The 14316-nt window shown below is 36.3% G+C and overlaps 1 protein-coding gene across 1 annotated transcript in view; it reads left to right on the top strand.

Moving 5' to 3' along the window:
* Positions 1–14316, top strand: part of LOC113230054 (solute carrier organic anion transporter family member 4A1) — a 114646-nt gene that overhangs the window by 33982 nt on the left and 66348 nt on the right. Inside the window, exon 2 of the mRNA XM_026463781.1 lies at positions 9469–9628. Within this exon, the coding sequence (XP_026319566.1) occupies positions 9547–9628 (82 nt within the window). The 5' untranslated portion in view covers positions 9469–9546. The remainder of the gene's footprint in view (positions 1–9468; positions 9629–14316) is intronic.

Here is a 14316-nt window from a genome sequence, read left to right as displayed (position 1 = left end):
ATAGGTAGACAATTGACAGTTTATCCTAGTGCAATTATTTTTCCAAGTCTGTAGTAAATATTCTATTTATCGAGTAACACAACAATAGACAAAAAGGTGACGGGTCGATCTACAAAAATACGATGTCGATCGTCTGCTCCAAGCATTTACTCGATTTGTTTGATCGCACATGCTGATCGACAAAAATACCACGTCGATCGTCAGTTATCACAAATTTACTCTTTTTGTTTGATCATACGTGTCGATCTACAAGAAATACGATATCGATCATCTGCTTCTTACACATTTACACTTATCCATTAGTAGCAATATTAAAATAATATTAGTAGCATTAGTAAGCATAGAAAAGTTATTGACTTCGCTGGTAATGTGAATTAAAATGAAGATTACCTACAATAATAAACTATAGTTTAATTCAAGATGTCTTTTTTCTTCTCAAAGTCACGGACGTACCAAATTGCCCTCGTAAGCATAAAAAAGATATCTACTAATTTCGTAAGTGGAACCCTTAAACATCTCTCCTGAAAAGATATAAATTTGCAGATGTGACTTTATTTCACCAAGGGTGCCAATTATTTATGAAAAAATATGGCGTCTTAAAAAGCTTCAATTATGTATAATTGCTTAATTATTTTCTTCTTTCTGGTGCGTTATTTACTTTAACAACTTTACCTAATCATAATAACTATTATTACCCGAGAAAAGTTGAAGGAGACTGGTATTATGACTGTGGCATCACAGTACATTTACTCAAATTGTATGCCCGTAAAAATACACATAATTTCATTAGGGTTCCTTGTGAAAGAGTTCGTCCAGGGGAGTACTATATGCCACTACCTATTTCTGCCGCCAAGCAGTAATGTGAACATTACTATATTCCGGTTTTTAAGGGTAGGGGTGTTGGTGAAATTACTGGCACATGGGACTTGTCAACTTATATGCAAGCTAAAATATTTGCGATATAAAGTTCTAAGTGGCACTTCAACTGTTATGGATAGACGTGTCGGTTACCAACAGGTGCACGACTTGTTCATCCCGTCTTTTGCAATTATACAAAACTGAATTACTCGTTTTGTTTGATCACACGAGTCGATCTTAACAAATCGAGCAAATCTTTAGGCACTTTAGATTCTATATCGTGTCCACTGAATATTATAAACAAACTAGATTTATTACTACGACTGTCTCGTTAAGAAAGTTCAAATTATCGTGAATAATAATAATAATAATAATAATAATAATAATAACGCACACACTCAACATAGCCCCGCACTAGGGAAACCCTGTGTCGCGGGTGCCATGGACACACATAGACAACCACAAATTACACCCAAACTCACGAGAGAAATAAATGTAGGCCATACAAATATTTCTCCCGGCCCGGGAATCGAACCTGGGACCTCTGCGTGGCAGTCCGGCATGGTAACCGTTCGGCCACAGAGGCAGTTAAATGAATGATTTATACCAGAATCAACAAAAGGCACTAAATCTTGGTTTATAAGTAAATTTAAGTGGACAGTCAGACGTGCGTATTTTAGTTAGTGGAGTGAAACCCACGTCTTCCGGTCATAGCTTTGATTAACACATTCATGGTCATTTCGACTTTATTCTTGTCCGTATTATGTCTAAATCTAAGAGCACTTGTTATACAATTGTATCATTGGACCGGACATGATGGGTAGTTGTGTCCTTATAACAATGATTAGGTGGCATTATTCATTGACAAAGAAGTCCAAGTTTTTTCATCCATATTTTTGTCTAGTTTTAGATGAGCGCCTTGTAAAGTAGTTTGTCCAGGGAAGTAGTGCCAGTTTACCTATTTTTGCAATGTAAGCATTATGAACAGGCGTGTCGCTTACCACCAGGCGCACTACTGGACATACATACACTCAAAAAACATAACCCTCCTTCAGACTCAGTCAGGTAAAAATAGAAACCGCTTTATTGTTTCTTATAGTCATTAATCTGTAAAGTTCTATAGGTCATTGCATTTAAGATAATATGGCCTACATTCGAAGGCCCCACCGAATAAACGTGTAAAGGAAAAACTGAAACTTTACAGGATTGATTAAATACTTAAAAAATTATGTCTTATATAAATATTTGAAACACGAAAATATTGATACTTTATCAGAAATATATAAAAAAACCATTTAAAATTTTTGTTCTGCTAAAAATTACTTTGGAGATTGTTCGTTTGTAGTGTTTACAATATTATTCGTGGTAAGAGTTACATATTGAATTTAACATGTAACATAATATTATTACTCTGCTTTTCTATGGATATTAAGATGTGTCAATGTGAATTATATAATTACATGGTTGTTCTGGTAATTGGTCATAAATTTGTAAAGTACACTCAAAAAATATAACCCTCTTACTGCCGCAGTCGGGTAAAAATAGAAACCGCTCTATTGTTTCTTATAGTCATTAATTTGTGAAGTTCTATAGGTCACTGCATTTGAACTCATTCAAGCGTGTTATGAATAGCCGATTGCCTCACGATTAACCCTTACATTTCCGTAATGCTACGCAATATAACTGTCCAGTTATCGATACCGATCACTGCACTTTCTGATAACCTACTAAAGATATTTTTATTGACGAGTTTATAGTCTCGTCTTTTTTGAAGAGAGAGCAAAATGACAATACATTGCGCAAAAGTGTTGCCCGCTTACAACCAGCTAGTGAATGCAGTCGATAAATATTCTATCGACTATCGACTAAATGTTGATAACGCTTATACAATAAATTGCCGAATTTGTTCAATCGAGTCATCATTGAACAATTTCTGGACACAGGTTCATGTGAATTGTCAATCTTTGTTATTACATACATAAATATGATATAAAATTAAAATAAAGTTTTTCATTTTATTTCAGTACAAATAATCAAATCCGCTTGTTCTTGTTAAAATGTATATCAATAAAAATTGATTTCGATACTAGGACGCCAACTGTCAAAATACGAAGAAGGCAGTAACACAATTAGTAATCATTAGAATGTCGTAACATCCACAATTCACAATTTTTGGCAAAATTTTATCTTCGTTCACAATCTATCGATAAAACTGTCGACAACAACTACATAACTATTTAAAATTTTATGAAAATTGGCAACCCAGCAAATACTCCGACTTCAAAAAAGACAACCCCATATCTTTCTACATTAGTTTTGATTATAGTGACCCTCCTTACGGACCCTTAGGGTATACGAGAAGGGCACTATAACCTATGCGCGCAAAGGAAACTGTTTACGGGTCCAGGTTCTGACCCCAGATCAGCCAGTGTACAGGGTTGTCACAGACCTCTGTCTCTTGACTTCATCCGGCTCTCGAGAGGCTAGTGCGTCAGCGGAGACGACCCGGGTGCACTTGTGGCACACTTCCCGTTGCGCATTGCACAACTAGCGGTTGCCACCTCTAAGCCGTCTACTCTCAAGACAAAAAGAAATAGACTATAGTGGTTGGTAGACTTCACTTGCAATAGAGCTCCTTGTGAAAGAGTTTATCCAGAGAAGTACTGTCACCATAGCTATTACAGCCGCCAAGTTGTAATGTGAGCATTACTGCGTTCCGGTTTTGATGGACGTCTGCAATATCCAATGATGCCTATGCGTTGCCAGCCTTTGAGAGCCCTGTTGACGCGCCTTTGGAAGAACCCCTTACCACAGCGCAAAGGAACTACTTCAGGAGGGAGACCATTGCATATCTTGCTGGTTCGAGGAAGGAATGAACGTGATGCCAGGCGTCAATGATGTGGGGATAGACTCTACTCCTTTGGCGGGAGGTGCGATGGTGAAAACGTGACAGCGGCAAATAACAGACACATGGGTCATGTCAGCTTATGTCTTGGGGTATGGAGTATATAACCAGAAATAGAGACGAAATAAGGGCCAGCCATCCCTGGCAGCGCATCAGGTAAACGGGGCTTATATCACTTTTCAATGTCAACTATCGTTTGCACTGAAATCACAAATTAAAAAACTGAAATATTCCAAAAATATTCTTATTATTGTAATAAAGATAAAATATCTATCTATAATATCTATCTATCAATGGGGGCTGTTCCATTCGGTGGTGTGAGAAAAACAGCAAAACATCTTATTACAAAACAAACTCACAAATCACATTTCATCGGTAATTAAATATTAAATTAGTAATTTTGCAATTTTCGTCCATTATAGCAAAGCTCATGTTAAACTGGTCGATTTGAAGTGAAACAAATTGACGACACCCGTCAATTGTTTCGAATTCGGGCTGGCCAATCGGAGCGCAATTGTCACAATAATGATTTGGCAGAATCGTTTTCAATTGTTTTAATTTTAATTAAATGACATTTCGTCTCTATTTCTGGTTATATACTCGATGTCTCAGAGTAACAGGTGCCGTGGCAGTGTCGGTTCTTTGCAAATTAAAGATTTGAGTGCCAACAACTGGACAGGCGTGTATACTTGTTCGTTCGGTCACTTAAAAGTCTAAAAGATACTACCTCAGCTCGAATTCATATTTTTTCCCGTACTGAATCGGTTCTATAGCGCGCCTCGAGCAGCAGGGACACTGATTTTATTTTTTTCCAATTTTTTTTTTTCAATTTCCATTTCCAAATTTATTTTCATACAAACGAAATTAAAACTATTTGAAAAATGTGTATCGTATACTTTTGTTTTATAATATCAAGTGACGGGACGGACAAGTCGTACGCCTGATAATAACGCCTGCACGTCTGTCCATAACAGCTGCAGTGCCACTCAGAGCTTTAAATCGCAAAGATATGACTCACTGTCACTGCACCCGTCAACCGGAAAAGGTAATGCTGACATTACTGCTTGGCGGCAGAAACAGGTAAGGTGGCAGTACTTCCCTGGGCGAACCCTTTTACAATGAGTTCTACTGCTACTAGTAAAAATACTACATATCTATATACATAAATAACAATACTATACGTGTTCTATTTAGTACAGGTGATATAAAAAAAAATCATTGGTATGTGAAGTACCTATTGGAAATTAAAAAACATCCTAATTTCAACAGAGAAAATGGTTTCTCAGTACCACCAGTTTGGGATCCAGTATTTCCTCTAATGAAAAATCCCAAACAGACATAAGACTGCAGTACTAATTAATATCTTTTAGTTTATTCTAATTTCTATTATTAATTAATAATAAATTGAACTTAATAAAAATTCATTCAATAAAATAATTTGTAAAACTTAATGTAGCGTAAATTGTAACGTTTTCTTTGTAAAATTAAAAATAAGGTATTTAATTAATAACTATTGTAACTTATAGTGAAAAAAATAGGGTGGTTTGCATCAAAATTAGACATAACTGGTTGAAGACTACCACCTCAGTCAACCGTGACCATGGGACCTGTAAACTGCCCGAAACGTCGGTTTGTTTGAAAAAACAAATATACGCGATTTAAATCCGGAAAAATAGTTTCATTTCCTATGTGTAACAATCGCGAAAATCTAAGAACTCGATAAAAAAAAAACATTTTTCTATACATTGCGATTGCGTGCAGTACGACGAAATAAATACGAGCGGTGTTTGTAGTCGCTTAAACTTTTGATGGAGTAGCGACGTTGATAACCCATCCTATTAATTTTTATGTTATGTGTTTTCATGCATCGTTACGTTAACATTATTAGATATTAACAAATTGCCCCAAATAAGTGACAGTAATAGACAGCCGCCTTTGAACTACAATCGCACAAGGGTTTTAATTTACAACGTCCGTTATGTTTTTGTATGTTTATTGTTGCCGTATGTCATCGTCATCCCACCTGTTTATCACCCTTTTCTCTGTTTCCTGGCCACCTAAGCACCTTGAAATTTTGAATCGTTCTTAAATTCCTTTTTCTTCTTCATCGGTTACTTTTCTTCGTTCCGTCGCGACTCCCTACTGATATTTCCGAAGCGAGCACACGTGCTCGACGTGACACGAAATTCTGATCAGTTAAATCATGTCCCCTAACTGCTTATAAGGCATAGTATTTCTAGAAATAACAGGCTCTGTATATAATTTAAGTAAGTGTTTTATACTTCCTCTTTATTTCTACAATGAAATTCATGTGGACCGAGTCTTCTGTTTAACTACGCGAGTCCTACGAGACAAATTATTGAGATTGTTTGTGAAATAACTCTACTAGTTTTGTTACAAAGATCGAACACTGCAATGCGGTGAGGTTCTTCAAAAATCTCTCTCTAAATGCCAATATGGGCGACGAATGCCGATAGCCAGTACAGATAAACACTAAAAGTACTAAAACAAAAAAACACATAGGAAAATTTCGACAACTCGGTAACTCGACCTGTGGCTCAGTTAGTCAGAGCAATGCTACGATGCCACATGGTCGTGGGTGCAAGTCCCACCGGGTCGATGAAATTTTTCTGTGTACGATCTTTATCTATCTATTTATATTAATAATTACAATTTCGACTAATAAAATGTAGATTTTTTTATAACAACTGACCTGATAATAAGCTACACTCACTGCCACTGCACGTGCCGCTCAGAGCTTTAAATTGCAAAGATTTGAGGAGCACTACCACTGCGCCCGTTCATTCTGAGACATAAGTTGACAAGTCTCACGTGCCTGTAATTTCACCGCAGTGATTCTGACATTACTGCTTGGCGGCAGAAATAGGTCAGGTGGCATTACTTCCCTGGACGAACTCATTCACGATGGGCTCTACTGCTACTAAAAAGTACTGTACAGTGCCTGAATTTCTTTTCACGTTATTCAAATTATTATTATGATATATTGTTATCAATAAAATTTACTCATATAACTGTCACCGCGTTTAAGGCGAGGTATTTGAATGGGAGTCTAGATTTTAGGAGGTGAGGTGTGGGGGCCGCTACTCGCGTCCTGCAATCAGCGCGCTTAAAACTACTACGAACAAAATAAGAACTGGCGGAGAAAATTTGACACAGATCCGGCGTTCACAAGCGCCCGACGGCGACTGACGGGGCAGCTGTCGGCGCGGCGTGTCGTTAAACCGCCGGGCAATTTTCAAGTTTTAACTAAAAGTCTTAAGTTGAAAACCACAATTTAGCAGGTTCTTTGTAACACAGAGAAATATCTCCATATAAAAATTGCGCTAAATTAGATGTTTTATTCTTAAATAATTCGTTTTACTCGAGTAAAGTACATCCTATCGTATAACGAATTAGCACATTCTTTAGACAATATCCTTAGGTGTAACGGAAATTATTCGTAATACCGTTATTTAATAGTCAATTCCTAAACAATTTGATCTAGCAAACAGTATGTTCCGCTTCTCCTCCGGTGACTCGGCTTAAATTACTAACTTAATAATCCATGTATGCACACAACATGCCTATGTAATATTGTTGAAAAATAAACATGTTACACCTGGTATAATCTGTCAAAGTGCATATGAGTGAATGTATAGTAATACTTTATCTACACACATATCATAAACCCTCTATGATGTGTTCAAAAACCGCATATTACGACAAGCATAGAGATAAACTGTTTTGTTCGAACAAATTTCTTATCTGTGAAAATGTTATTTTTGCTTCATAATATTAACAAATTCGATTTTATTGTTATATTCAAATTCGAATTGAAGCAATTTGAAATTTTGACAAATTTGAAAATGATAGTTGGGGCCGACTCTAGTTTGTCTATGAATTAAATACTACACGGCTCTTACTGAAATAGGTACTGAAGACTTACACTGAAGACTTAGATCGAAACATATTTACTGAAGATAATCTCAGTACAGATTACTAAAAAAACCGACCTCAAAAGTACGTGGAATTACGTCTATTTGCTAAATTTTATTGCAATATCCCCTAGTTCGCTACTATTCAGGACTTGACACTGGAGATAATAAAAATAGGTTCTCATTACGACACTACTCAAAGTATATTGAGAGAAAAACGCCTTGAATTGGAGAAATAGCAAAATCAACCATTAAAGTAATTGCTCCTAATTTAAAATTAGGCGCTATTTATAAAAAAGAATCTTCATGCGTGAAGCCACCCTTAGGGGTGGATGATTTCCTTCAAAATGAAACGGGACCACTATGGAAGTACCCCCTTTCCAACAAAAAAGCATCATGAAAATCGGTTCACAAATACCGGAGTTATCGCGTAACATACATACAAAAAAAAACAGAAACTAATGACTAGGTAGTATGATCTCTGACCTTCGCTTCTTCCAAACGGAACGAAGGAAAAAAAACTGCGGTTGTGTTACATGCCTGAGAAAGTTATTATTTGCCGCCATTTCGCCAGTCATAACTTGCGGTAACACATCATAGAGAGCTTAAAATATGTGTATAGATAAAGCAGTGTATGTAACTGGACATAATTGGGCATTAAAACACTCGTGTGATGTTTTTATGAATCTCGCCCATATTTCAATGCCTTTATGTAAAAAGTCTCATAAACTACTGTTCCAACATTTATGCCTAACGTTCGTTCCGTGCGTCCAGTATATAACCAGAAATAGAGACGAAATAAGGGCCGTCTATCCCTGGCAACGCATCAGGCAAATGGGTCTTATATCACTTTTAAATATCAATTCTCGTTTGCGCTGAAATCACAAATTAGAAAGTTGAAATAGTACAGCGCCAACAACTGACCTGTATGTATGTCCAGAATAATAACGCATAGAAACCTAGTCCGCACACGCTAAGTGAGGCAAATTGAAGCGCTCCCACAGGGCCTACACGAGCGGGCGGGCCTTCAGTGCTCAAGGTCAACTTGCACCGCGAACAGATCAAGAATTTTAACTAAAAATGACGAAATGTGCGGTAAATGAGTGTAAAAATACGGCAGACAAACATAAAATAGATACTAACATCACATTCCACAAGGAAGTAACGCGTTTCAACTTGTATTTTTATCTAAATATTCACTAAAACCGAAAATTAACCTACTACTAAAACTAGCCTACATGAATTTGATTTTTGCCTCACTTGTGACAGTTCGTTTGATATGAAACTATCATTCTATGCGTTATTATTCTAAGTGTCTGCGTATATTCTAAAAATATTCTGTATTTATTGTAAAATCTCTAACAATGGGGGCTGTTTCATTCGGTTGTGTGAGGCCAAACCTGTAATTACAAAACAAACAGAATCACATTTCATCGGTAATTAAATATGAAATATATAATTTTTCGGTTTTCGTCCATTATAGCAAAGCTCAAGTTAAACGACGACACCCGTCAATTGTTTCGAATTCGGGCTGGCGAATAGGAGCGTAGTTGTCATTGTAATGATTTGGCAGAATAGTTTTCAAAAAAACTTAATGACATTTCGTCTCTATTTCTGGTTACATACTCGATGGTTCCGTGGCTTAGTTGGCATAGCATCTGGCACGGTTTGATCCAGTTGGATCGAAGGAGTTTTTCCTAAGTGTTCTATCTTTGTATTAATAATTATAAGAAAATGTATGTTATTACATTTTTATTTGCATTGTTACAGCCGGATACTCAGCTTGAAACCGACAGCCCAGATGGGGCGCAGCCGACAGAGCAGCACATTCTGCGTTGCGGCTGGGGCATGTTCCGGTCCTCATGGCTGCAGCGTTTCAGAACTGCCAAATGGGCTCTCTTCTGGCTCTGCTGGGCAGGAGCCATACAGGGTAAGTACCACCATATCCTGGATACAATTAAATTGTTGGGCGGTGCGGTTTAATCTTTTCTTTTTATGATTTTAAGTGATGGGACGAACTAGTCATGCACCTGATGGAAAGCGACACGCCTGTCTATAATAGTTGCAGTGCTACTCAGAGCTATAAATCGCAAAGATCTGAGGGGCACTGCCACTGTGCCCATTCCCCTGAGACATAAGTTGAAAAGTCGTATGTGCCTGTAATTTCACCAGCACCGTTACCCTTCAAAACCGGAACGCAGTAATGCTCATATTACTGCTTGGCGGCTGGAACAGGTAAGGTGGCAGTACGTCCCTAGACGAACTCTTTCACAAGGAAGCTCTAACGCTACAAAACTTTGTCTAAACAAAATTGTGCCTCTAACGTATATAATTGGTAGGATAATTTTGGAATAAAAGTGACCTACTAAAAAAACCAACAAAATAATGTTATATGTAAAATGACTTCCAAAAACATTTTTCGTTCGGTTATCTATACTTATTATTCCAAGTTACGACGTTTTGATTTTATATTTATATTTCAATCAATGTGCTGCCATCTAGCGGTTAATAGCTGAACGACGACGATTTCTACATTTTTGCATAGTCCTCCAAAAAAGAAATGATCATATAATAGCAGTTTACTTTCGTTCGTCGTGGAAAATTTATTGAAATTAAATAAAATACGACTTAACGATGGACCACCATCATCATCATCAGTTTTTGCACTCCAAAGTAAAAAACTAAGGAATTTTTCCACCATTTTCGAGATATGCGAAAATGGCCGGCGGAGCTCAAGCGTGTGTAACTCCGCAATGTTGACACACGTGCAGTGTAACTGTAAGCACTTATATACGAGTAGCAAAAATAACACGGTAGAAAAGAGGTCTGGTCTTTCAAGGTAAAGCCGAGGTCGCACCATTAATCTATCATTTGTTATTACTTGAACAGTTTCTAGAACTTCAATATTTTTCAAAATTTCGTCAATAACACCGTCCATTTCGGAAAATAGTTTTATTCAATTGCCAAAATAGTCTATCTTTTAGTTGTCCATTAAATGTCGGTGAAAACCAAATCGCAGCGTTACCTACCAAAGTTTAGGTGTTACCTAAAATTTGAGAGTTGTTGGTGAATTTGGGCATTAGCCTTTTACTGTATTTATTGTTCTGTGATTGGACCTATAATACATATTGGATCTATAGGACATATAATAGGTTAACTATAGCGATGAAAATAACCCAAAATTTAATTTTAAACTTAGAGCTTTACGATTCAACGGTTGTTTTTTCCTTATCAACAAAGGTTCTGAACACATAAATAAGACGTGGGGAAAGAAAACATATTCCCCATTTACATTTTCATAAATACAAATAGAAAAATGTGCTCTTGGACGTGATGCGCGTTCCGAGAAGCCTCTTAGCAGCCGATATGCTATTTGCCTAATACGAGTTTCCATCAGGGGGCAAACAGACGAAATTGGCTTCGTCATAAATCACCGTTCCGGTTCAGATACAAACAGTACACCAAAATCAATACCGTTGTTATTCTTTGTTAAGGCTACGTAGGACAATAAAAAGTGTAATTTACATTTAACCGGCTTCGAAAAAAGTTGAAGGTTCTAAATTCGACTATCTATTTTGTGTGTGTGTTACGTGTTTACTCCGACATTTGTCTACTGTACTTTATTTAATCTGTCAATTTTAATTTCGTAAACCATATCATGAAGGCGCTCTTTTTCGTTCTGAATCAAAATTCTATTGTCTATGGTACTCGTTACTGAACCACAACTAAGTTTAAGGAAATTAACAGTCTTACATTAGCCTCACAGTACATTTATGAAAATGTAATTTATGTTAAAAGGAATAGTAATTTCTTTATGAAAAATAGTGACAGACATACCATTAATACGAGGAATAGAAATAAACTAGCTTTTCTTGATGGTCGTCTTCACAAAGTCAAAAAATCATTTAAGGGGCCAATGTATACGCTTCTATAACAAGACTCCGGTTGATATACAAAATTTGCCTTTCACGAGGTTTAAAACTATAGGGAAACAAAAACTTTATACAACTTCTGCGTACTTGGATGACAAAAATCCGTGGTAGTAACCCGTTTAGATCATGGAGGTAGTTTCGATCTCTGATGTTTCAAATAAAAAAAATATTGTAAATGTTATTTACAAAGAGCAATCTCTAGAGTTTCTTGCTCATTCTTCTCAGGGGAATCTGCCTTACGAATGAGCGGTAGAGTTTAACCATTGTGACGATTTCAAGTGTAATAATGCTTACCTATGAAATAAAGATTATTTTGAATTTGAATTGAATTTGACAACTGAACTGAAAAATGTCTTTATAGTTCTCTGTCTGTCTTTAATCCGAATCATAACGAAACCGTTATTCTTTCAGGATATGTTGGATGTTTATCGCAAAGACACGATTAGGTTCGTTTAGGTTAGGTTAAGTTAGGTTTAAAAGAGAAAACATTTTCTTCTCAAAATTACTTTCGAGGTACCTAATGAAAATTCGAGGAAACGTTATTGCTGGAAAATGTCATTTCGGACTGCTGATAGGTAACCAGTTCTGTACACAGAACTGATTTTACAAAAGAAGTCGTATTTTTGCTAATTTAAATATCAAATATGACGCTACTTGAACGCTCTACTGGCTCCTGATTGGTTAAATTGGCCTAAACATCTTGCAACCGGGCCATAAACCTTTATAAAAAAAATATTGGTTTAAATATAAGTGGCAATTGACCACTTCTATTCAATCTCTATGGTTTTTCGTTTTGTAGAGTTTGTTTGGTTTGTTTGTTCGAGGATGGAAAAAATAAGATGAAGAGGCTGCATGGTGGCACCTTTGCCAGCTCAAAAAAATGGGTGAAAATTTATCAAAAAAAAATTGAGATTGTTGTCATGGATTGTTTAACTAAATATACATTAAATATTGATTGTGTTTCATTATTTTATTTACTCGTAGAAAAAGTATTATTGTATGCCATCATTACATAATTAGGTCTTAAAATCTAATACCTATTGCTTAAGCCATGAGGCTCTCGAGTTTAAGAAATCTCATTATGCAACTATATACAAAATACTATTTTTGTTATACAGGGAGTACCTCAGCAGTGGCCCGATTCAAATTTGAAGAATATATTCCACCTCAAAGGGTGGCAATTTAGGGGATGAATTGAATTAATTTCACCCACTTTCCGTTAGGTGATTTCAATGAAAAATAAAATAGTGACCTAGAGCTGATGGAAATGGCAGAGATTGGGCTCATATTATTTGTTTTGACTTTGACGAGGCCTTCCGCATGCGTTTCAGTTATCGTTGAAGAGACTAATGTAAGGAATAGAGCGAACGCGGGTCTGCAAAACTTATGAAGTCGGTTTTTTTATAAAACAAGTTTTTTACAATATTGGGTGACGCATATTACTGCTTGGCGGCAGAAATAGTTTGGTTTAGTTTATTTCTCTCAACATTACAAATTTCATACAAATCCAATTACATGTCATTTTATACTAGGGTAAAACTGAGTTTGATGCCCCACTTTTTGCCTACTAATTTAAAAATTATTAGTTTACCATGAATAATTCCTATAGATATAACTAGTTTAATCTTTTACATTACATTAAGACTTGATTCTATAGATCTAACATTTACTGATTTTCAAGAAATGTCGTTTCTTTATTATAGTATGCCAGAAACCTTTGAAAGCTTAATGTACTCCAAACCAAAGTCTCTTCATGAATGTAACATGATCGAAATCATGATACCTTTGCACGCTATTGAATAGTTAGAAGAACAGTAAAATCAATGAATATATATATATTTGGCAAATAGGACTTTACTCTTGTTGGTTTGTATGCATCGAGTATATAACCAGAAATAGAGACGAAATAAGGGCCACCATTCCTAGCTACTCATCAGACAAACGGGCATTATATCACTTTTAAATATCAACTCTTGTTTGCGCTGAAATCATAAATTAGAAAGCTGAAGTAGGACAGCGCCAACAACAGACCTGCGTGTACGTCTCCATATATTTCAAAAATATTCTATATATATATACATATATATATATATATATATATATATATATATATATATATATCTGAATGAGTCTGCAACCGTTACAGGCAGGCGTGTTGCTTACCACCATACGCTTCATTCGTCTTGTAACTTGATAATCATAAAAACAAAAGTTTAAAAAAAATTACTGTACTTATTTTTGCCATGTAATTCTTGCCCTTAACAAAATGTTTCGGATAGTCACGGCATTGTTTCATAAAGCTATTCGCGTACCTCACAACCTTGAAATAGTGACACGAATTGTCATACTTGCATCGAATTACATTGCCGATTTGTTGACACAGCTTATTGATTTTGTTTCCAATCCTTAACATGCAATGGTAAATTGTTCACACTTTTATTGAAGTTGCTCCTTGTGAGAGTTTGTCGAAGCAAGTACTGCCACTTTATGTACCTATTCCTAAGTCGGTTGACCTATTCCTGACGTCAAGCAGTGATGTGAGCGTTACTGCGTCCCGATGCCGGAGGGTGTTGGCAGTTTGGGATGGCTCTGCTACATACCAACTGGCCACCTTGGATTCAATCAACAATTGTGCCAAGAGGCTTATAGGTGACTCAGAATTGGTGAAGGACACCGTTATAAAGTT

This window comes from Hyposmocoma kahamanoa, unplaced genomic scaffold (genome assembly GCF_003589595.1).
Source record: "Hyposmocoma kahamanoa isolate Upper Pololo Valley unplaced genomic scaffold, ASM358959v1 63, whole genome shotgun sequence".
Lineage (NCBI taxonomy): Eukaryota > Metazoa > Arthropoda > Insecta > Lepidoptera > Cosmopterigidae > Hyposmocoma > Hyposmocoma kahamanoa.
The sequence above is the reverse complement of the archived record's forward strand: the minus strand, read 5'-3'. Positions and strand labels throughout refer to the sequence as shown.